The sequence below is a fragment of the Emiliania huxleyi genome (genome assembly GCF_000372725.1).
Source record: "Emiliania huxleyi CCMP1516 unplaced genomic scaffold EMIHUscaffold_1, whole genome shotgun sequence".
NCBI lineage: Eukaryota > Haptophyta > Isochrysidales > Noelaerhabdaceae > Emiliania > Emiliania huxleyi.
This window is the reverse complement of record NW_005202428.1, coordinates 1,204,822-1,227,647: the sequence shown is the minus strand read 5'-3', so window position 1 is coordinate 1,227,647 and position 22,826 is coordinate 1,204,822. Positions and strand designations below refer to the sequence as shown.

General features: G+C 66.9%; 6 protein-coding genes across 6 annotated transcripts; 3 read left to right on the top strand and 3 right to left on the bottom strand.

The window, feature by feature from the left end:
- Positions 1-489: 489 nt before the first annotated feature.
- Positions 490-2,236, bottom strand: EMIHUDRAFT_194207 (hypothetical protein; the record flags this gene model as incomplete). Its single annotated transcript, XM_005794101.1, has 3 exons — positions 490-822; positions 1,062-1,265; positions 1,337-2,236. 3 exons carry the CDS (start codon positions 2,234-2,236, stop codon positions 490-492), a joined length of 1,437 nt encoding a protein of 478 aa, XP_005794158.1.
- A 1,457-nt stretch (positions 2,237-3,693) lies between these two features.
- EMIHUDRAFT_194206 (hypothetical protein) lies at positions 3,694-5,892 on the top strand (the record flags this gene model as incomplete). The annotated part of the gene is made up of 2 exons (XM_005794100.1): positions 3,694-4,023; positions 4,189-5,892. The coding sequence occupies 2 exons, from the start codon at positions 3,694-3,696 to the stop codon at positions 5,890-5,892; spliced, it is 2,034 nt and encodes a 677-aa protein (XP_005794157.1).
- A 310-nt stretch (positions 5,893-6,202) lies between these two features.
- On the top strand, positions 6,203-7,036 carry EMIHUDRAFT_194205 (hypothetical protein; the record flags this gene model as incomplete). The annotated part of the gene is made up of 3 exons (XM_005794099.1): positions 6,203-6,288; positions 6,359-6,595; positions 6,664-7,036. 3 exons carry the CDS (start codon positions 6,203-6,205, stop codon positions 7,034-7,036), a joined length of 696 nt encoding a protein of 231 aa, XP_005794156.1.
- A 397-nt stretch (positions 7,037-7,433) lies between these two features.
- Positions 7,434-8,329, bottom strand: EMIHUDRAFT_431789 (hypothetical protein). The gene has a single exon (XM_005794098.1). The coding sequence runs from the start codon at positions 8,115-8,117 to the stop codon at positions 7,485-7,487; it is 633 nt and encodes a 210-aa protein (XP_005794155.1). The 5' UTR covers positions 8,118-8,329; the 3' UTR covers positions 7,434-7,484.
- Positions 8,330-8,695: 366 nt separating this feature from the next.
- EMIHUDRAFT_460972 (hypothetical protein) lies at positions 8,696-16,638 on the bottom strand (the record flags this gene model as incomplete). Its single annotated transcript, XM_005794097.1, has 19 exons — positions 8,696-9,064; positions 9,163-9,168; positions 9,672-9,884; positions 10,393-10,461; positions 10,576-11,019; positions 11,053-11,254; positions 11,319-11,364; positions 11,433-11,727; positions 12,183-12,347; positions 12,740-12,842; positions 13,046-13,298; positions 13,757-13,820; positions 14,017-14,084; positions 14,154-14,242; positions 14,366-14,425; positions 14,613-15,154; positions 15,446-15,453; positions 15,644-16,349; positions 16,423-16,638. The coding sequence occupies 19 exons, from the start codon at positions 16,636-16,638 to the stop codon at positions 8,696-8,698; spliced, it is 3,918 nt and encodes a 1,305-aa protein (XP_005794154.1).
- A 3,931-nt stretch (positions 16,639-20,569) lies between these two features.
- Positions 20,570-22,800, top strand: EMIHUDRAFT_194199 (hypothetical protein; the record flags this gene model as incomplete). The annotated part of the gene is made up of 4 exons (XM_005794096.1): positions 20,570-20,923; positions 21,008-21,316; positions 21,962-22,031; positions 22,340-22,800. 4 exons carry the CDS (start codon positions 20,570-20,572, stop codon positions 22,798-22,800), a joined length of 1,194 nt encoding a protein of 397 aa, XP_005794153.1.
- Positions 22,801-22,826: the final 26 nt, after the last annotated feature.

Sequence of the window (22,826 nt, the reverse complement as noted above, 5' to 3'; positions counted from 1 at the left end):
ACCTCCTCTCACTAGTTACTCGGTTGGGCTCTCTCCTTTCTATACTTCGTCGCTTTCACCGCGTTTGGATGCAAACTTGTGAAATTTTCAGTGAAACGGGGGCGGCCGAAACGTTTCATGTGAAATTCACATGAATTCACATGTGAAAGTGAAAGGGTGAAATTTCACTCACGAACCCTGCCACGCTCAAGGCGCTCTCAAGTGCCAGGCTCAAGCCTCACCGCAACCTCTCAAGTACTCAAGCAAGGCCCCGCGTCCCCCGTTGACAACCGTCGAAGGTCAAGTGAGGCAGCCTTTACACCGCCCGCGCGGGCCGCGCACACGGCACACCCCACACGCGCACACGACGCTCGACGCTTAGCGCTCGACGGTCGACGCCCACTCACACGGCGCACGGGACACGGCCACACGCCGCGCGGGGGGGAGTACTCTCAAGTCAGTTCGCCTCCCCCAACACCCACGCACGTTCAAATCGACTCTCAGTCTCTCCTACCACCACCGCTGCAGCAGCGGCATCGTGCAACCCGTCTGCGCGTGCGCGTCGGGCGCCGCGGCATGGCAGGGACCGCACACCGCGAAGCCGCACCCCTCCTCCTCGCCGTCTCCGGCGCAGCACCACCACTCGAGCGGCTGGTCTGCGCGCCACGGGTCGGAGTGGGGCGCCGGCTTGCGGCAGCCTGAGCGGCGGACGTCGCAGTTCCAAGTGCTCGTGCTAGCGGACTGTCCCCAACCCCCGCCGTCGCACCCCGTCGAGAAGCAAAAGTCCTGCCAACCGTTGCTGTTTGCGAACTGGCACGACACGCACTCGGCCGGGTTGCACGCCTGCAGACAGGAAGGCTCCTAGAAGGCTCCTAACGGCACACGGAGGGCACTCGGCCGGAGACGGAGAGCGCACGCCTCTGCATTCCGGTTGGCGCAGATCAGGGCGCGGCCGCGCTCGCCATTGCTGGGCATAGTCCAGCCTCCTCGCTCGCTGGGCTCCTCCTCGCACGGGCTCCACCGCTCCGGCTCGATTATGCCTAGGGAAAGTTCCGAGATCAGAGGGCTCCGAGAAGCGGTACCACCGCTTCCACCCAGCTCCACGGCGTGCCCGACACAACCGCCGTGTCAAACGCCCGGCGGAGCTCCGCCACCACCTGGGGCGCCACCCCCTCCTCCTCGCACAAGTTCTCGGCGAACGCGGTGTAGAACTCGCCGCTCGGGTGCGGGGCAGACACCGTCGCGCTCACCCGCTTGATCTCCACCCCGCCGTCAGGCTGCACCACCTACTCGGAAGCTTCCTAGAAGGTACACGGAAGGCTCCGGGAGTTGGACACCGCCGTCGCGGCTGCGCGACCCTTCCCGCGTCGCCGTAGAAGCCCGCGATGCCGAGCCGCAGCCGCCCCTCGCCCAGCGGGAAGGCGCGGCCAAAGAAGCGCCAGCCCGTCACGCCCCAATCCGACATGCCGTCCACCGCCCATTCTGCGCACAGGCCGAGCCGCACTGTCCGCCGCTCAAAATCAAACAGAAAGTGGAGCTCGACGTCCTGCGCGCGCCCATCCGGGCCAGCCCCGCTGCATCGACCGGACGACCAGCCAGACCAGCCGGCCACGTGCGCGAGGTACTTTTCGACGCGGCCTGCGGGCACGGCCCGCCCTTCGTGCTGCGGCAGCAGCGTGGCCCACTCCGAGGTGGCGCGCGACCGGGGCGCGTCAAACAGGACGTGCACCTCCTCCTGGGAGAACTCCCGCTCGGGGCTGGTGTCCCAGCGAGGGTCAACCGAGAAGCAGACGGCGAGCTGCTCGCCGCCGTCAGAGACGCGAAACAGGCGGACGACGCTGCCGATCCCGACTTCGCTCAGCCGGAGGACGCACGCCTGCACGCCCTCGCCGTCGAGCTCGACCGAGGGCGTCGAGCGCGGGTCGTCGCTCTCCACCAGGCTCGGGTTCGCCCGGAAGGAGAGCCTGGTGCCTCGGGCGCTGATCAGGCCCATCCTTCGCGGCACAGCGCGCAGACCAGTGAACCTCGGCTGCCACTGCGGCCGGTGCGCCATTTTCAAAATCTTCGGCACTAGTACCTGCGGCAGCTCGAAGAAGCGGCTGTCCGGTGCCTTCTGCGCGCCGAGGAGCACCGTCTTTGCTTGTTGCCAGGACAGATTGTTCCAGGACAGGTCGGCGATCAACGAGCGAGTTGCTTCCACCTCCGAGCGGCGCGTGTTGCTGCAAGCGCTGCCGCTGTGGCCGCTGCTGCCGAGCATGTCTGGCTTCGGGGAGCCTCGGCGCGGCCTAACCGGCCTGCACGAACTGCGAGCGACCGCCTGCCGGGCTCGGGCGCCAGGCCGTACTCGCGCTCGTGCGATTCCAGGCCTCGGCCGCGCGGGGTCAGATTTCTTTTTCTAATATTTTGCCGAGAACAACCAAAACCCAGCCCAAGATCCCAAATGATGTGCCGGCTGTCGTTTCTTTCTCCTCTGTCTCGCTCGGGAACGTTCCGCACGACTATTATGTGTTGTGTTTGTTGTTTGGGTTTGTCGTTGGCAAATTCTTATGGGATGGTTGTGCTGGACGTGCCGCCAAGCAAGGGAATCGCACTGAGCGCGTGGCCCAAGGAGGCGAAATAGCGTTCATGAACAACGCCTCCTTCGATTGCAACTCGCTCCCAATTCGCACGCGATATACCTTGCAGCTTCGGCTCGCCATGACGTCGCCGTCGCCGCCACCTCCCTCCGCATCGCCGTTGCCGCCGTCGCCGCCGCTGCCGCCGCCGTCACTTTGCCTATACGACGACGATCACGCGCTGCGTTGCCTCCTCAGTTACAGCGTTCTGTTCGCGGGCACAACCGAGGCGGAGTGTTTCGAAGCGTGCAAGTCCGACCAGCAATGCTTCAAGGCCTTTTACGACCAGGCGAACACAGCATATCCATGCCAGCTTCAGGAGAGCGACGAGGCATGCGAGACGGGAGGGCATACCTTGACAGGCAGCTGGTCGTCTGCTTGCGCTTTGAACGGCGGAACGCAGGAGTGTTGGAAGAAGAGCGCGTGCTTGCCCCCCGCCGCGCCTCCCTCCGCCTCGCCGTCGCCGCCGCCGCCGTCCGCCTCGCCATCACCGCCGCCGCCGCCCTCTCCGCCACCGAGCCTGCCATCGAGCATATCAAGCGACTGCGCTGCTGCAGCCAGCAACGGCTGCCTCGACGACTGCTGCTCTTGGACCTACTGCGCTGACGCACCCGATGACAACTGTGAGTATGCGAATATTCCAGCCAAATGCCTCTCGCCCCAACCACAGCATGGCGGAGGAACTGGGGAATGTGTCGCACAGCTGCCACTATCAGACTACCCAGCATTCGGGTACAGTCTGAGCTGCTGCACACCGCCACCCATGCCGCCGCCACCTGCCCCTCCACCGCCCTCACCTCCGCCGCCCTCCACCTCACCCTCGCCGCCGCCTCCCGCGCCACCGCCACCTACCTCTCCGCCGCCCACGCCGCCGCCGCCCTCACCTCCGCCGCCTACCCCACCGCCGCCCTCCGCATCGCCGCCGCCGCCGCCGCCATCACCGCCGCAGCCGTCGCCCCCACCGACCCTGCCGCCGCAACCCTCACCGCCACTGCCCTCGACGCCTCCGCCACCGCCCTCGCCGCCACCACTCCCACCACCGCCGCTGCCGGCGCCACCGAGCTTACCGGCTAACCTACCCGCGACGGTGCTACTCGAGATGCCGCTCGACGTCACCACCCAGGACCTCGCCGCCATGGAGCCATTTGATCGGACGGACTTCATTCAGAGGGTCGACGAGGCAGGCCGCTCCGACTGCCTTCGGATTGAGGCGCAGGCAAACCTCGCCGCTGGCAGCTGCCGCTATCGCATTGAGAATTTGCCAGAGTCTGGAGGAGGCAGGCGGCTACAGGAGGGGGAAACCGACCAAGTGCGCCTCGTCTTCACCACTACGACGCCGACCGCACTCGAGGTCGAGGACGTGGTGAACGCGCTGCCGGCGTCCGTGGCGGAGGCGCAAAGCACATTCGAGGGGCTCGGAGTGACGGACGTGCGCATCTCAACCTTCACCACACGCCCTCCCTCCCCCCCGCCACCCGAGCCACCGAGTCCTCCGTCACCACCGCCACCTCCCTCGCCGCCGCCCTCGCCGCCGCCGCCGAATCTCCCTGTGTCCCTTCCGGCAACGGTCAACATCTCCTTCCCGCTCACCGAGACCCTCGACGACTTTTACGAGCGGTGCGAGGAGGAGCGAGTGACCTTCATCGCAGGCCTGGCCGAGGTGGGAGCACAGACTTGCCGCAGGATCGAGGTTGAGAACAGCCTTGCTGCTGGCTCTTGTAGCGCAGACCTCGTCTTTCCGGAAGCGTATGAAGCGCCACCCCCACCCGTGCCAGCATGCAGCACTGACAGCCGGGCAGCCGCAGTCCTTGGTCGGAGGCGCCTCACGGCCGCGAGCCTTCGTTTCGTCTTCATCATATCTGCACCCACGGGGCTGATTGGCGAGGAGGTGGTCCAAAAGATCGAGGAGCAGACGGGCTCCGCAGAAGCCGCCTCCGACTTTCTCGGGGCGCCCGGCCTCGCATCCGGCCCGCCGGCGATCAGCGTGTCCGTCTGCGACCCGGCGTCGGACCCGTGCTGCGGAGTCGATCGGGGTGCCTGCAGGCAAGGCATCGCCCCGACTCCGGCGTACTCGGGCGTCGTCTGGTCAATCGCTGCTGGTTTGGGCTCCATTTGCATCTTTGGTGCGGTCGCCGGAGCCGGCTTGCTGAAACGGCTGAAGCGGCTTGGACGGCACCAGGGCATCGGCAAGAGAGAGGACCGGCTCAGCGCTCTCACCTCGGCCGACTTAGCACAGATATGCGTGCTGGAGCCCACGGTCAGCGAGCTCGCGAGACGCATGCGCGCCGAGTCCCGCCTTCTGTGGGCGGACCGGGCGAGCGACGTGGTGTGCGTGGACCTTACCGACGGCACCGCATCGGAGGACGCCTTCAACCGCTTCGCCAACGTCGGCGTCCGCGACCTGGTCTTTGGCCGCCCCGCCGAAGCGGCGCTCGGCATCTGCCACTACATGTGCGTCGACGAGAGCACCCTTGGGGCGCGCATCGCCTGCGGCGTCAGCGCCATCGTCGATGAAGTGACGGCCTCGGCCAACGCTTGCGACCTCGAGTGCCTGCAATACGTGCTGGACGCGGAGGCGGGCTCGAGCGACCGCGGGTTCCAGGGGGGGCTGAGGCGCGACTGCGACGAGGAGGGCGAGGTGCTGGCCTGCCGCCTGGTGCCGGATGGCAAGGGCGGCCAGCGCGGCATGACGATCGACGACTTTGTGGCGCACCCGAGCGCGCGGCAGTCGCTGCTGACCAAGGCCCACGTGGTTGCTCTGCGCCTCTACACCTCGGCGGCCTTCCGCTCGATCAACGACCCGCTCCGCGACCGCGACCGCTACGAGAACAAGCTGCCGCACAAGCTTCCCGTCACGGTGGCGCTGCTCCGCGACGCGCTGGGCAAGCTCAGAGCGGTCGAAGCCAACCAAGGCTCGACGGGCGGCGGCGACGACGAGGGCGCCTTCGCCTCGCCGCGCATCTCGCCGCGCGAGCTGCACCTCTACCGCGGCATGAAGGACGTGCGTGCGCCGCTCGAGTTCCTCGCGCAGGGCGGCACGGAGCTGGCGCCCATGTCGACCACCTCCTCGCTTGCGGTGGCGATGAAGTACTCGGCCAGCCGGAACGCCGTGCTGCTCCGCCTCGTCACCGACTCGTTCATCTCGCGCGGCCCGGACATCTCCTTCCTCTCCGCCTTCCCGGCGGAGCGCGAGTTCCTCTTCCCGCCGCTCACCTACCTCGCCCCCACCGGCAACGTCGAGAAGATAGCAGTCGGCGGGGCCAGCTGGGACGTGATCGACGTCAAGCCGCACCTTTGACGTCAGGCCCCACCCTTGAGTGAGGTGGTTGAGGGGAGCTCCTACTTGTGGATAGATACATGCGCCCGAACAGTTGTGCAATTACATGCCGCTACGTCGTGCATGCCTACCTTTCGTTGTTTGCGTTTGCCGTGTACTTTCCCCGCTTGAGTACGTTGAGTCGTTGACAGCGAGTACGGACAAGGATGTTGCGGTCCATTTTTCGCCGCGTTCCGTCTGCTTTTTTTTTTTGAGCTAAGCTGGGCGTGACCCAGAGGTCCCGGGCTGACAGCACGCAATTCGAGGGAGTTTTCCAGCTACCTCGGGCCGTATGCCACGCGAGGAGCCCGGCGACTACGACATCTACCTGCTCGCGCAGACCTGGTCGCCAATGTTCTGCTGCAAGAAGGCCGACAGGTGACTGCAGCCACCCGTGCCGTGCTTCTCCTCCGACCTCCGTCTCGAGCCTGCGTTGGGCACCCGACAGGTGCACCACCGTGCCGTGGGCCTTCTCCGCCCGCCACCTCAGCCTGCATGGGCTGTGGCCGTCATTTGCGGTGCCACGTCCCGACGGCAGTAAGCACGGCTCCCCGTCACCCACGAGTTGCAGCTACAAGGCAAAGCTCCTGGCATCGCAGCTGCCGCGCGAGTACATCGACGTCGCGCCGTCCTTTACGCGGTGGAACGCCGCGGAGCACAAGGCGGAGGTGGGCGACCTCGCCAAGTGAGCGCGCCGCGTGGTCGCCCTCTCCCCCGCCCGAGCCGACGGCACGCGGGCCCTCCTGAGCGCAGGCACGAGTGGGTCAAGCACGGCACCTGCAGCGGCCTCTCCCCGGACGCGTACTTCGCCGAGGCGCTCAACGCGCTGCGCTTTCTGCCGGGCGATCGCGGCACGCCAGCCCTGATCAGCGGCAACGTGGGCGGCGAGGTATCTGCGGCGCAGCTGCGCAGCGAGTACGGGCGCCGCGTCGCCATCCGCGCTGACAAGCACTGCCGACTCTCCGAGGTGACGAGCTGCTTCGCCAAGGGGCCGAATGGGACGGTCGGGCCGCAGATCGACTGCCCGTCGCACGTGATGGGCGGGCGCGACAGCGGCCACTGCTCGAGGTTTGTCATCAATGAGCTTGGAAAGTGCCTTGCCGGGGACGGGCAGAAAAAGAAATAAACTCCCGGAGTGCCGCAACGGCACGCAAGCACGAAAGAAGTTTTTAACCATCTCCTGTCGAGCGTCCACCCATACCGCGCCGGTGTAGCCTGACACGTTAGAGGTTCTTCGCCTCTCTGTACAGAGTACACACTGTACTCACTAACCTCCTAGCTAACACCGTAAGGGTATTACGCCGTAACACCTCGCCGTTGATGTTGCATGTTGCTGCATACGCGCGGATGACACGCTCCCTTGTATCTACATTGCCCGGTGTGTGTATCGGTCGTTTTGTTTTCGTTTTTGAGCATCTTGACCATTGAGCATTTTGTTGTTTTCGGAGGGCGGGGTGTCGTTGGCCTTAAGGTAGTTGTGATGGTGAGCCGGGCCAGACGGCGGGCCGGGGACGGACGGCGCGTTTAGAGTATAGAGACCACTCACAGTGACATACGCGTCCTCGCTCGACTCGCTACTCAGCAGTGCAGACGCGCAGGTGGCTCACGTTTGCATCTTCGTTTGCATCCTCGTTTGAGCAGTGCTTGAGATCGGAATCGATCATCAGATCGATTGCGCGTTCGAACACTCTGTCTGCAGTTCGCTCGGCCAGATAGCTCAAGGCCCCGGCACCTTTGCTCGAGCTGTTGATCAGATACTCTTTGAATCCCGTTGGTGTCACCTTGCCCTTGTCATGCGCGAGGTACTCGCTCAAGAGTCCCAGGACCTCTTGCGTCGTGGGGTCGTGAATCCAGTCGGCCGTTGGTGTAAGCGCATTCGGAGGGCGAGGCCACCACGACACTATTGGGCTGTTTTCCTTGCATTTGTAGAGTTTTGCTATCAAAGAGCATGCACGGAAGCACGCATAGGCGCTGATGGCGTTGCAGGTGACAATCATAGCAGCGAAAGCTCCCGGCATGTTGCAAGATTCATCGCAGTCTTCGTTTCCAGACAGGTCAAAGCAAACGATGCTCGCCCAGAGGACGACAACGCCAACGAGCATGACCCACGAGAGAGTGAACAGATCGCTGGTCGTGCGAAGTTCCGTTGACGCGATCATGACGAAGTGGTTGGCCTCCCGAGAGCTCCCAGTTTCGTTCAGTGCCATGGTTTGAGCACAGCAAAAACGGTACTGATTGCAAAGGTCCACGACGCTGAACACGCAAGTGCAAAGTACAGGGAGCCGACCCAGAAAGGGTCTGTGACCATGTACGAGTTGTTTTGCGGACCAAGTCCTGCATCGTACATGAGCGGGACAATCATGGTGAGCACCAAGGCTGACATCAAGCCGATGTTGGTGGACATGTTGGTGGTCTGTTCCTTGAGATCGGCCAGCGGTGAGTCGCCGACGGTCATGAATTGCCCTGTGGCAATCGACCAGGCGGCCTGCACATACTCGCGGATACTGAGTGGGAAGCCGCACGGACCTTTGCTCCTCTCGCTCATACGTAGTGTAGGGCTGCGGCGGCTCAGACGATTCAAAAGGAGCGAGCCGCTGGCTGCTGGAGCGGCGCTTCGTTTTTCTTTTTTCTTTCTGAAGTTTTTCACTTTGAAGGATTTGGATTTCGTTTAATTGGTTCCTCTTCGGTTCACAAGCCCTACCCCTCGCGGCTCCTCTCGGGCGTTATAATATCTGTGGACGCCCCCGCTTCGCTGACTGAGGTTTCCGGCGCCCAACTGGGTGCCTCAGTAAGACCAAAGGCGCGAGATTGCCCGCTCGAGCAGCCAGCACGCGCCAAAGTCGATCGCGAGCAGCGCCTGCAGCTCGCCGCGAAGCGCCTCGCTCTCGATCGGCACCAGCTCGAGGTAGGCGGCGAGGTCGGGGAGCGCGCCGGCGGCGAGGGTGAGGATGAGCAGCGCCGAGGCGGCGAGCGTGCCCGCCAGGCCGCGGTTGGAGGCGAGGCTCTCCATGTAGGGCCGCCCTTTGTAGTTGACCACAAAGGTGGTGATGAGCATCCCGGTCGAGACGAGCCACACGATCGAGTTTGGCAAAGAGGGCTCGAACTCGCCGTCCGGCTCGGGCGGCTCGCTCGGCCCGTGCTCCTCGCCGAGCGCCTATTCCGAGGCACGCCCCACCTCGCAAGGGGCGGGCGCCGAGCGGCCAGGCTCCGCGTGCCGTGCGCCGAGGTGCGCAGCAGCACGAGCAGATGCACCGCTACCTGCAAGGCAGAGGGCGGAAAGGGCGGCGGGTCTCCTCTCGCCGCTCGCTAACCCGCGCGCGGTGCGGGGACGGGAGGCGTGCTGCCAGGTGTCTGACCGGGTGTGTGCGCCAACGGCCGCCACACGCCCCCACACACACGCCCCCCCCCCCCCCCCCACACTCACACACACACACACACACACACACACACACACACACACACACACACACGCACGCACGCACACACACACACACACCATCACCACACAACCGCCGCCGCCGCCGCCGCCACCTGCGCGAGGATCGAGCAAAACACGTACGGCGAGAGCACCGACGCGGGCGGCCGCCGCTTCGAGAGGCGCGAGAGCGGTCGCGACGAGGAGAGGAAGAGGAAGAAGAGGGCCGTGCCTGCGGAGAGGGAGGCTAGCTCAGGCGGACAGCGCGGCTCGCGAGGGTCCGAAGCGCGTGCGGCGGAGCGGCGCCGAGAGCGCTGCACGTGGCCTGCGTGTCGCCCATGCGCACGCCCTGCAGGTGGAGGACGGAGAGCGAGAAGGCGGAGACGAGGCAGTTGAGCGCGAGAATCTTGCACATCTGCAGCGTCGTCACGAGCGTGCAGCGACCCTGCGTGATAATGTCGACGCACGAGCCGACCGACGCAGAGCGCGCGGTGAAGGCGGCGGCGATGGAGGCGTCGCCGAGCTTCATCCGAGGCAGCTCGTGCTCCTGCAGCCGCTCCTGCAGGCCGGGGCGACGGCACATCTCGGCGGATCTCGGCGGAATCTCGGCGAATCTCGGCTAGTCTCGCCGCCTGCAGGCCGGGCCGCCCCGCCGGCCTGCCGCGCCGCTGCCGCAGCCCGCTCTGCCCCGCGCTGGCCGCCTCCGCGCCGGCCACCTCGTCGGCGACGTCGGCGGCGCGCGGTGGCGGCGCCACAAGTGTCGCGTTGACCAGCGCGACGCCGACAGCCGACCGCTTGAGCGCTCCTGCCGGCGCCGGCGCTGAGGCTCAATGGGCACTGGCATTGCGGCTCCGGATGCCGGCAGCGGGCCGTGCGGACTCCCGTGAGGCGCTTGGAGTGAAATGGTGGTGGCGATCTGGCGGTGTGTGTGTTGTGTGTGTGTGTGTGTGTGTGTGTGTGTGTGTGTGTGTGTGTGTGTGTGTGTGTGTGTGTGTGTGTGTGTGTGTGTGTGTGTGTGTGTGTGCGTGTGTGTGGTGGGGGAAGGGGGAGGGGTTGCACGCGCCTACGTCGTTGGTGCCGTCTCCGCACATGAGCGTCGTGATGCCCGCGCGCTTGAGCTCGCTGAGGGCCAGCTCCTTCGCACGAGAGACCGCGTGCGGTGAGTGGCGTGTGGGTCACGCGCGGGGAGAAGCGCCTCGGCCTCGGCGCGGCGCCTTTTGGTCCGGCGCCATGCGGGCGAGCACAGACACGTGCGGCAGCGCCGAGGCGAGGAGGCCGAGCCGCTGGAGGGCCTCGAAGCCGGCGCCGTCGCAGCAGAGGGCGTACCGCTCCGCGAGCCTCCGCATCGCGGCGCCGCTCGATTCGAACGGCTCAGTGACCTCCTCGCCGCCGCCGCTGCCGCCGCCGCCGAAGCTCTCCCACCGAAGGGCCGCGCCCGCCGCGCCCCCGCCCGCCGCGCCCTCGGTAGGAGGGAGGGCGGCGAGGAGGAGGGGCGGCTTTGTGATCAACCGCAGCTGCGCCGCCGCGTGGGCCGCCGTCAGCATCTGGTCGCCGGTGATCATCTGCAGCCCGTGCGACGAGGAGGAGAGGGCGGCGAGCACGCCCGCCGACTCGGACTTTGCGGGGCAGTGCAGCACGAGGAAGCCGGCAAAGGTGAGCTCCGACTCGACCGCCTCACGAGACAGACTGCGCGCCTGCGGTGTGAATGCACGAGGGTGTGAATGCACCGGGGGTGTGTGAACGCACCGGGGTGGGTCGTTGCCGTGCACACGAAACGATGGGGCACACGCCGAGTCGTCTCGAGCTAGTAAAAGAGAAGAGGGACAGAGCCTGCGCGCCTCCTGCGGCTGCAGCTGCGGCAGCATCTTGTACGCCAGCGCGAGCACGCGCTTGCCCTGCTGCGCGTGGTGGAGGTAGGCGGCGTCGTACCTGCCCGCGGGCGGCAGACCCGTCTGGGGGGCCGTCTCTCTCCAGGAGCTGGGCGGCGCCGCACCCCTCTGGCACGCGGCCGAGCAGCTCGCGCACCGTCTCCGGCGCTCCTACTCGCGGCACGGCCGGAGGTGAGTGGACAGCGGCCCTCCCCTCCCGCAGCGAGCGGCGCGCGCACGCACGCACGCGCGCTGCGGCGCGCCTTTGCAGAGCGCGCGGAGCCGCTGCTGCGGCGGAGGCGCCGCGCCGTCGAGGCTCTCGACCTCGACGACCGTGCTCGACCGCTTGAGGCTCGACGCGAAGGCGAAGCGCTGCAGGAGGCGCAGGGAGCCGCGCCTGCTCGGCGCGCGGCTGACGCACAGCCCCTCGAGCGCGTAGCTCCAGCCAACCGCGCCGACGGCCGCCTTGTCCATCGGGTCGCCGAGCAGCTCGCTGCAGGCGTGTCGCGGACGCGTCAGCAGGCGTGCGTGTAACTGTGGGCATGGCGGTGCGGACAGAGGCGGCGTGCAGAGGCGGCGTGCAGAGGCGGTGCGGGCAGAGGCGGCGTGCAGAGGCGTCGGCGGGGTCGGTGGCGGGCGGGTGGCAGCGCAATTGCGTTTTTGTGCGGGTCTCGGGAGGATCTCGAGTGGCTGATCGAGGAGGAGGTGGTGGTGGATGGAGGAGGAGGGGGAGGAGGCTGCGCCCCGCACCCGTCGACAAGCATGAGGTGGTGGCAGCCGGCGAGCACGGCGACGCTCGGCGCGGGCAGCGCGAGCGGCGAAATCAGCTCCGACACGAGGCCGCCCGACCCCGTCCCCGCGCCCCCTGCGGCCTTCCCTGCGGCCGCCTTCCCTGTGGACGCCGCCCCGCCGCCGTCGCTACCGCCGCCGCCGCCGCCGTCGCTACCGCCATCGCTGCCTTTGCTGCCGCCGCCGCTGCCAGACGGGACGGCTGCAACGCCCTGCACGACGAGGTCGTCCGAGGTGAGCGTGCCCGTCTTGTCGAAGCAGCAGAGCTGCACCTTGCCCGCGAAAGGGATGCGGAAGGGCTCGGTGCAGAAGATGTCCCGCCGGTGCAGCGCGAGCAGCGAGTGGTTCACGGCGAGGGAGAGCTCCTGTTCACAGCTGGAGGTGTGAAGAGACGCCGCTCACAGCAGCGGGAGGTTGACGGCGAGCGAGCGCTCCATCGGCAGCTCGGGCGGCACGACCGACGTGACGATCATCATGCAGTGCAGCGCGAGCTTGTACCTAGAATTTTACCTTACCTTACCTTAGCTTGTGCCTGTCCACACAGGCGGAGGCGTGGAGAGGCGCGACCACCGCACTGTGATCACCGTGCGGAGCAGTGCGGCCGTCTCGTCGTATGAGTCTCGGACGTGTCTAGGACGTGTCTCGGACGCGCCTCGCGGATCTCGGGTCCGTGTGTCGGGTGTGTCTCGGAGGTGTGTCGGTTGAGTCTTGAGGCTCGCCGCGAGCGAGCCGGGTCGGCAAGACCGACGGAGAGGACGTGGCCGGCGGCGGCGATGGCGAAGGCGAGCAGGAAGAGGATGAAGAGCAGCGTCTCGCGGTCAGAGCCGTTTACCCGCTCCGTCGCGAAGAGGATCGTTCGCCTGATTAGTGAAGTAACCAGCCCACTGATTAACTCAGAGCTCCGTCGCGGACAGGATGGTGCGCCTGCGCTGTGGAGAGACGGCAGAGAGTTGTAGGGGGGGGCGGGAGGACGGGGGCTCGTGCAGTGCACTCGCAGCACCGCGAGAAGACGAGGCCGACGAGCACAGACATGTGCTCTGCCGTAGGCATCTAGGAGGAGAGCATCAGCTTGCCCTGCGACGAGTGGAAGCCGGTTCGCAGGACGACGCCGACGGCGCCGCCGCCGGGCGGCTGCTGCGAGCGCGGCTGGGTTCCGGCGGAGTGCTGCAGCAGCTTGGTGCCGCCGAGGGCGACGCAGGCGCGGTGCTCGGCGAGGTTGAGCCGCGTGGAGGGGGGGAGGCCGAGCGAGGGGAGGGGCTCCTTGAGCTGCGGCGTCGACTCGCCGGTGAGCGCGGACTCGTTGAGGGCGAGCGAGCCTGCGGGACGTGTCGTGGACGTGTCGTGGGGACGTGGGACATGTCTGTGTCTATGTGGGCGGGGGATGGACATGTCTTGGAGTCGTGGAGGGCGAGCGGGCCCGGAGCGGGGTTGCGCCAGGGGAGGGGGGGGGGGGGGGGGACGGAGACGGAGACGGTGTGCTGCGTGCAGCAGTGTGTGTGTCGGCACGAGGGCGTGGACACGGCGCGAAGGTGCCGTCGGGTGCCGTGGAGATGAGTCCCCTCGTGTCTGCGGCTCGCTAGAGACGAATGCTCGCTCTCTGACGACCCCTCCGCCGTCTGCCGGCGAGTCACGACTAGTGCGCGAGGCCGCCGCCGCCGGGAGGGAGAGCAGAGCTCTCTGTGTCGCGGAGACACATCGCTGTCTCCGGGAGTGTTCGTGTCGGCTGCTCGCGAGGGCACCCTCGTGTCTTCTCCCGCATCTAGGCGCCTCGAGCCGTGGAGCAGAAGCACGTCCGCCGGCACGATGGTGTCGACTGGCTGGCCGAGGAGGCGGTTCGCCTGTGGGATGGAGAGTTGGGGAGATGTGGGGAATTGTGGGGGGATGTGGGCAGAGATGGCCGAGATGGGGCGGCTCGCTGCGTCGAAAAGTCGGGGCGGGAATCCACTGTAGAATCCAGCCGAGTCCCGTCGAATACGTGGCCTCTCGAGCGGTGTGAGGTCAACGCCCTGTGTTCAGCATCTAGAGGCGGCTGGCCGGCGTGCGCGCGAGCGCGACGAGGTCACCCGGGAGCAAGTCGGTCGACGAGAGCCGCTCCCACTTGCCTGTTCACGGCCGGAGGTATGAACCAGCGCTGCTCAAAGGTGGCTAGGACGAGGACATGCGCCCCCAACCGCAGCGGCGGGCGAGCACGGCCGAGGCGGGCGTGGCTAGCTCGGAGAGCTCGTCGACGTTGCGGAGGCGCGACTTGATGACGGTGCACCTCGGGGGGGGAGAGAGATCCGAGGAGTGCTGCCTTCACAGAGGGCACGACTGCGCGACGGACGACCTCGATCGATCTCGACTGATCTCGACTGATCTCGACCGATCTCGACTGATCTCGCACTCGAAAAGGAGCAGCATCAGCAGCGTGAAGACCGAGTAGTACCAGTAGTCGTCGAGGCACCTACGCCACACGCCGTGCACAGCCGGTGGGCGTGGAGAGGCGCTGGGCTCGGCCGCGGAGCGCTAGCAGTCGCGGGCGCCAGAGCAGCACGCAGAGCATCTGAAAGACGAAGAAAGGTGCCGTCGCGTGCTCCTGCAGCAGCTCGGAGAAGGCGGGCCGCGGGATGGAGAAGTCGTTCGACCCGTACCGCGCCCGCGCCGCCTCGACCGCCGCCGGCGTCTGCAGCCCCGCGCACTCGGCGTAGTGCGAGAGCGGCTCGCTCGACGGCATCCGCAGCTTGCGGCATGACGGCGAGCCGCCGCCCTTGCCAGCAGCACCGAGGAGGTACTTGCGCTTGTGGTAGGTGAAGAAGAAGGCGTCCGGCGCGGCCGCCTCGCGCTCCAGCGGGCAGAGGCGCGGCGCTCCGGAGGCGGGTTCGGCGCAGACCAGCGATGCTCTGGCCGGAGGGCAGGCGTAGAGCTGGGTGGCGCACCGGACGCGGACAGACCAGTGCGTGGCGAGGAAGAGCAGCAGGTGCGCCAGCACTAGGCACGGCGTGCCGACGACAGCCACCTCCTCTAGCTCGGGCCGAAGGGCGTAGGCGCCAAACGCAGCGGCATACGCGGCGCAGAGCGGAGCCACGTCGAGCCGCCAGTGGAGCGCCCGCCGCGCGTAGCAGCGCACCCGAACCAGCGGAAGGTCGTCCGAGTCCTCGTCCGCCACCGGTATCGCGTTCATGCGCGCGTTGCGCTGTCCAGCGTAAGAAAAAAAACAATGGTTTTAAAAACAAGAACCGAGAAGAACAAGGAAAAGAAATCGCGCGAGCGCGGGGGGGGGGGGGGGGGCTGTGACCCTAAAGGGGTGTGTGTGGCAAACAACTAAGCCCAGCCACCACCAGCCAGCGACGAAACAAAACCAAAAAAAGAAAAACCAAAAGAAATCCCTCCGCCGGGGGGGGGGGGGGGTTCTCCTCTTTCTCCAAGGGGGGCGTGGGGGGGAAAAAAAACCCACCCCCCCCCCAGCGACGGCAAACGAGGGAACCCCCCCACCTATTCCCCGTGACCAGGGGGTCTCCCCCCTTGCCCCCTTCCTTCCGGGAAAAAGGGGGGGGGGGGGGGGGGTCGGAGCAGCGCGCTCACTCGTGTCCCGGCGTATGGGGTAGGCTGGAGAGGTGGACCGGCGTCGTGTGTTCACGCTCAACTGCGGAACGAAAGTCGGAAAGAATTTGAGCAGGCGCACATCGCTTCCAGGGAGGGGTGTACCCGTACGCCTCCTTGTGCGTCTCGAAAATTGTGCGGTAGCCCTCGAGCAGTTCCGCGTGCTTCGCGTCGACAGCGGCGCTCACGGCGGCCGCGTCGCAGTCGAGGGGCAGCTGTGTGCACTCGATGGCGGGCCCGAACGCGAGAAGCAGCGGCTTCCGCCGCGGGGCACCCATCGGAACCCCCCAGCGGCCGACGAAGGGCGTCAGAGAGACGTCGAAGCGGATCGACAGCCAGCGAAGCAGCCCGAGCGGGTCGGCGAGGACCGTCGCGACCTCGTTGGAGCCAAAGCAGTAGGCTGGGACGATGGGCGCTCCCGATTGCAGCGCAATGGCACACACGGCCTTGCGCTTGCGCAGGTACAGCTGCTCGTCCCCGTGGCCGCGCGCCCGGCAGAACACGATGCCGGCAATGCCGTCCAGGACCAGGCCCACGTTGTTGCCGTCCGCGAGCGATTGGTGGATCCCCTTCTTGCCGGCGGGGAAGGTGCCAAACTGGGCCAACAGCGGCCTGAGCATCGGCAGCTTGAACAGGACGGGAGCGCCGCCCCAGTCTGTCAGCCTCCCGCCAAACAGCTTTGAGATGGCACCACTGGTCGACCACGGAAGGATGTTGTGCGGCGTGACGCAGATGATGGCGGGACGATCGAGGGTGAGGAGCTCCTCTGGCAGCACGTACTTCCGGTCCTATGGCAAGGTGAGGGCTACGTGTGTGCGTGCGTGCGTGCGTGCGTGGTCGTGTGGACGTGGCAGCACGTACAAAGTACTGGTTGATGAGGTGCTCTCGCGCACAGTTGCAGTCGAGCTGAGTTTGCTGCACGGTCGGATCCGGCGGCAGCGCAGGCCCGCCTTGTGCTCGATGGAGCCAGAGTCCCCACTGCCCCACGAAGCAGCAACAGGCGACGCACACAGCGAATGTGACCGCGACGGCGAACCATGAGACGCCGAAACGCAGGTCCGGGGGTCGCTGCGGCATGAAGCAGGGATTGTTTCTTTTTTCGTTTTTTCTTTTTCTTTTCACGCGATGTCCACCCCGCCGCGCCGCCGCTCGCGCCGCCTCGCCACCGCCGCCACCGCCGCTCCCTCGCCAGACACGCCGCCGCCCACCCGCCTCCTCGACCTCCCCACGGAGCTCCTCGCGCGCGCCCTCTCTCGCTGCGTCCCCGTCGACATCGCTCGCGTCGCGGCCGTCTCGCTGCTCTTTCACGCCTCGCTTGCGGAGGAGGGCATCCGCTTGTGGGCGCAAGAGCGCGGCTTCGAGCTGCCGGCGCTGCCAGAGGGCGAGGGCTGCGTCGTGCGGTGGCTGTGCTATTCGGCGCTGCTGCGCGAGGCCAACCCGCCGGCGAGGGCGTCTGCAGGCTTTACGCACAGCCTTTTCATCGACGGCGAGGGGCGGCTCTCGTCGTGCGGTTCAGCGAACAGTCCCTGGGTCCTCGGCCACGGCGAGGGCGTGACGCGGCTCAATACGCCGACCCGCCTTCCCTCGACGCTGGGAGAGCGCGCTGTGAGCGTGGCGGCTGGAGGCGGGCACAGCCTCGCCCTTACGGCCGGCGGCAGCGTCTGGAGCTGGGGCGTAGGAGGCTTTGGCCAGCTGGGCCACGGCGACGAGCAGAATCAGCTGCTGCCGAACAAGGTGGAGGCCTTTGCTGACCAGCGCGTCGTCGCTGTTACGGCTGGAGAGCACCACAGTCTGGCCATCACCGCCGACGGCGCTGTCTTGAGCTGGGGCTATGGAGCCTATGGCCAGCTGGGCCACGGTGACGGGCAGGAGCAGCTGGAGCCCAAGAAGGTCGAGGCGTTTGATGGCCAGCGCGTCCTCGGTGTGGCGGTTGGAGGCCAGCACAGCCTCGCCCTCACCGCCGACGGCGCCGCCTGGAGCTGGGGCGATGGCTTCTTTGGCAAGCTGGGCCACGGCGACGAGCAGGAGCAGCTGCTGCCGAACAAGATCGAGGCCTTGGCTGGCCAGCGCGTCGTGGCTGTGTCGGCGGGAGCATGGCACAGCCTCGCCCTCACCGCTGACGGAGCCGTCTGGAGCTGGGGCGATGGACGCCTTGGCCAGCTTGGCCACGGCGACCAGCAGCAGCAGCAGCTGCCGAAGAAGATCGAGGCCTTTGCTGGCCAGCGCGTCGTCGCTGTGTCGGCTGGAATGGCGCACAGCCTTGTCCTCACCGCCGACGGCGCCCTCTGGAGCTGGGGCGGTGGAGGCAACGGCCGGTTAGGCCACGGCGATGAGCAGAAGCAGCTGCTGCCCAAGAAGGTCGAGGCCTTGGCTGGGCAGCGCGTCGTCGCTCTGTCGGCTGGAGGCTACCACAGCCTCGCCAACACTGCCGAAGGCGCTGTCTGGAGCTGGGGCAAGGGTGAATATGGCAGCCTAGGCCACGGAGAGGACTTGTCGAACCAGCTGCTGCCCAAGAAGATCGAGGTGTGGTCGCCGGGGCCGTGAGAAAGCCCGCGCAGTTGGACAAGGAGGGGATGGTCCGGCTTCTCGCGGGCTCAACGAGGAGAGGATTTGGCTCGGCGTCACGGCGGGGCGAGCCCGAGGGTGGGCGCGGCGGCGGTGTGGCGAAAGCCGCGGCGGCGGCGCGGAGCTGGCCGCGGCCGCTATGGAGGCGGGAGATTCATCTTTTTCTTGTTAGTGCCAGTGTGTGCGCGCCAGTCCCCTGCCTAAAAGAAAGAAAGAAAACGGACAAGCCAAGGGAGCGAGGGGAGGACGGCACGCCGCCACCACACAGGGATTTTAATTTTTATTTAAGGAGAGGAGTGTCGGGTGCTAGCCCGTACGCGTAGCCGTCGCCCACCCTAACCCTTGGCCGTCTGCCTCTTTCTATCTCCCTTCGCAGTGGTCCCTCGCCGAGTCCCGTGCCTAGGGTTAGTGTCGTGTGCGAAAGGAGCACTTGGAGTGCAGTGAGTAACCTCACATCCAGGGCCGGGGAGCTAAGAAGCGCACCCAGCGGGCCGGAAAGAAAAAGAACAGACACTACCACACAGGGATTTGAAGAAAGAAAGAAAGAAAACAGACAAGCCAAGGGAGGGAATAAATAAATAAACAAAGTGCAATGGAAAATCCAAAATCCAAATCGCAAACATAGAAACCCAAACACACACAGCCACGTGGCATAGGAGAGCAGGAGGTGAAAGGAGGTCAGCACAACTTCCAAGGACGCACGAGCGAGAAGCACAGCAGAGCAGACAGATGACGATCACCACCCAGCACACGACCGCCAACTCTCCGGCGCAGGCCGCGAAAAACCGAGTCCGGGGGCCGACGGTCGCGGCGCGCCGGCGCGGCGCAGTGGACGCAGCCCGGTTCGCAGCTTCGCGAGCTACGGGGGCGGCCACGGCACGGCCCGGTGGCCGCCCCCGCAATGAGGCCAAGCGGTGGGCATCCGGCAAAAGCCGCAAGACGGGATTCGCGAAGGCGCGGGCCACCTTCCGCGGCGGAGGCCGCGGTAGCGCGGCGGCTGCGGAGAGGCACGACAGCATGATGACAAAAGCACGCTGGCGGGGCACCGAGGCAATCGCAAGGGAGACCCCAGCGGGCTCTTTGTCGGTCGCATCGATGCCGCAACGCAAGGACTAAGCAAATGACGCCGAGCACCACGGCAAGTTCCAGGTGTGGCTCCAGGCAGGCAGCTTCCAAGGCAAGGCGCGTGATGGTGCGGCGGTGCGGGCAGAGCACGCCGCTCCCTTAGGCTCACACGTGTGGTTGTCTTTATAGGAGCGGCAGCAGCGGGTGAGCGCGCAGTACGAGAAGCGGGTGCTGGGCTTCGATGCGTGGCTTCAAAAGCAGGGGTATCCGTCCTTCTGCAAGGTGGTGATGGAAAACGGCCTCGCCAAGCTGGAGATCATCGTTGATGCGGTCACCGGGCTTCCGCGTGTGTTTGCGGTGGAGGCGTGGATTGAGTTCTGCATCGGCATGATGACCGGCGATGTGGAGAAGGGCGGATGCAGGGAGCTGCGAGCTAACACGGAGCTGTACGCCACGGCGCTCCATGGCCGCTCGCAGGCGGAGGTCCAGATGCCGCTCGAGAAGAAGGGGAAGTTTGGGTGGGGCCATACAAAGACGATCCCTTCAAGCTGCAGAGCATCCAGCAGTACGCGACGGCATTGCGCATTTGGGTCAAGGAGGAGCTGCGACGCTGGCCAGGCGTGAACGTGGCCAATCCGATGTACGACGGGTGGACTGCGGCTGTGATGAAGTACGTGCAGAGTGAGCTGCCCGTAGCGCGTGTGGAGAAGCGGCTGCCGCCGGCGCTGACGACTGGCGTCTTCAACGAGATGATCAAGCACATCGACCCGACGTCGCAACGCGAGATGTCAGCGGGGCTGTACCTAGAGGGGGGCACTGTCCATGGCGATCGGGCGCACGACTACTTCCTTCTCGATCGGAAAAACGTGCGCAAGCTTGCTCCGACCGACGACGACCCGGACCAGAAGCCGGGCGTGATGATCTCTCACGAGTCGACCAAGAACAACAAGCGGCGCGAGGAGCGGCACAAGGGGCTTGCCTGTCCCACGTGGTGCAACCAGGAGGTGGCATTTACGGAGGATGGCCAGCTTGACGCGAAGAAGATGTGAATAAATAAAAACGGACACCTCTCTACTGTGAGATGGAATAAATACAACGGACATCCCAAGCTAGGGCTGGGTCGAGGACAGACACGTCCCCACCTTTGCAGGATTTTGCAAAAGCGAGGGAATAAATAGAGCAGTCATCTCCAGGGAGAGATGGGCGACGCACACGAACACAGAGGGACAGTGCGCACCCCGCCCCGCTCGCAGGGCGTGCATCAAGGGAGGGATTTGGCCGGATGACCCCGTGGGGAATTCTTTTTCTGTATTTCGCAAGCCGCGCTGCCCTGGCGCTCACTGCTCTCCCTCGATCTCCCAGCCCCTTCCCTACCAACATGCCTCGCTCCGCGGGCAACCCGAACATGGGCAGCAGCATCGACGCGTCCGGCAGCAACATGGGCGCCGTCCACGCGTGGTTCAGGCCTGCCGCCGACGGCGCCGGCCAGAAGAAGGAGAGGGCGGGTGAGAAGCAGCAGGCCCGGCTCCGCGTGAGCGGGCTCGTCGCCAGCGTGAGCGCGGCGCAGGTGGAGGAGTTCTTCTCGCGCTTCTACTCCACGGTCGACAGCGTGCAGCTCGAGCGCGGCCGCGGCTCCGCCGTCGTGCAGTTCCGCTTTGGGGGCGAGCGAGACAAGGCGCTGGTCGAGCTGCAGAGCCGCGAGCTGCACGGCTGCACGATCACGCTGAGCAAGGTGGCGGAGTCGCAGCCGGCGGGGGCGGCGGGCGGGGCGGGCGGCGCGCCCCCGCCGCGCGGCCCGCCACTCGGCGACGAGCAGGTCTTGTCGATGCTGCTGCGGCGGGAGACGGCCAAGGCTGCGCGCGACTTTCGCGGCGCCGACGCGCTGCGTGACTCGCTCAAGCGGAGCGGCGTGCTCATCGACGAGGGGTCTCGCACGTGGCGGGCGGACGACGGCCGCTCCGGGATGCTTCCGCCGCGCCAGGCCGCACCCGCGACGGGGCACGCACGCGGCCAGCACGGCGTCGCAAGGTTTGACGAGGCGCGCACGCTGTGCGCCCCGCTCGGGGAGGGGTCGTACGGGACGAACACGCTCAGCCGCATCTTCGCCCCCTTCAACGTCGAGTCGGTCACCTCGACCCGCGACGGCTACGCCGCCCTCCTCTTCCCCGACGCCGCCGCCGCCGCCGCCGCCGCCGCGCTGAGCCACTACACGCCAACCGGCCAGCGCATCACGCTGGTCGGCGCACGAGAGCTGCGCCAGAGCCGGGAGGCGGCGGCGGCGGCGGCGGCGGCGGCGCATGCGGCGGCCGCCTCGCGGACGGCCTTGGGGGGCGGCTGGGTGGCGGAGTGGTCGGCGGCGCACGGCTGCTACTACTATTCAAACGCCGCCCTCGGCCAGCGCCGCGAGAGGCACGCGTCCGGCTGCGGACCGCGTCTGTTCACACGCCGAGCTGTGAGCAGGTCTGACTCAGTGGGAGCCTCCCGCGGCGGCGGCGGCACGCGGCGCGCAGACTGCGCCTCTCGTTGCCTACTCGGACGACTCGGACGAGGAGGAGGAGGAGGAGGAGGGAGGCGAGGCGGCGGAGGGCGAGGCGGCGGAGGGCGGAGGGGCGGAGGAGGGCGGAGGGGCGGAAGAGCAACGCTTCTTCTACGGCGACCCTTCGGGCTAGCGTCCCCCCCTCCCCCTCCCCCCTCCCCCTCCCCCTCTCCCCCTCCCCCGGTACCGCGCCTCCTCACGCTGTGTGCTGCTCCGCGGGCAGGCGCGGTGCAGGGGCCGTACGGCCTCGCAACCATGACGGCGTGGGTCGAGCAAGGGGCCCTGCCCGCCGACACCCCCGTCTGTGTCTTTGGCTCCGAGGGCTTCTCGGCTCCCGCGAGACGACAGAGGCGCGACATGTCCATCACACGTCCATGACATGTCCGAGACACGTCCCATAGGCTCTCCGCGAGGTTTGCTCGCCGCTCCCACTCCCCCTCTCCCCCACCCCCCTCCTTCACTCCCCCACTCACCACTCGCCCACTCACACTCCCTCCTTGCCACACGTACCACGCGCCACTCCCCTCTCACCACGCACCCCTCGCCACGCACCCCTCGCCACCCCTCGCCTCTCCAAGGTGGAGCCGCTCGCCTCTGCGCTGCCCGCCGCAGCCGGCGATACCGCCTCCACCGAGGCGGCCTCCGCCGATGCCGCGCCAGCGGGGGGTGACGGGACGGAGGGCGCCGCTGAGTCCGTCGGTGTCGCCGCTGCCGAGGAGGAAAGGCCCGCCGAGGCCCCTTCCAGCGAGCGGCAGTCGAAGAAGCGCAGCCGAGCCGTCGCCGAGGCTGCGCCCGCGCCGGCCCCTTCGCCCGCCCAAGCTGCCAGCGAGGCGGCGGAGCCAGAAGCTGCCGCCAGCGAAGCGGAGCCAGAAGCTGCCGCCAGCGAAGCGGAGCCAGAAGCTGCCGCCAGCGAAGCGGAGCCAGAAGCTGCCGCCGCGGAGGACAGGGAGGCTGCGCAGAAGCGGCTCAAGGCGCTGAAGGTGGCAGAGCTGCGCAGCGAGTGCGAGCGCCGCGGCCTCGTCGCCACCGGCGTGAAGGCCGCTTTGATAGCGCGAATCCTGGAGGCGCTTTAGATCGTCTCAGCGCTCTGGTCACACAG

Coding starts and splice junctions, on each gene's coding strand:
- EMIHUDRAFT_431789 (XM_005794098.1), bottom strand. CDS start 8,117: ATGGCACTGAACGAAACTGGGAGCTCTCGGGAGGCCAACCACTTCGTC.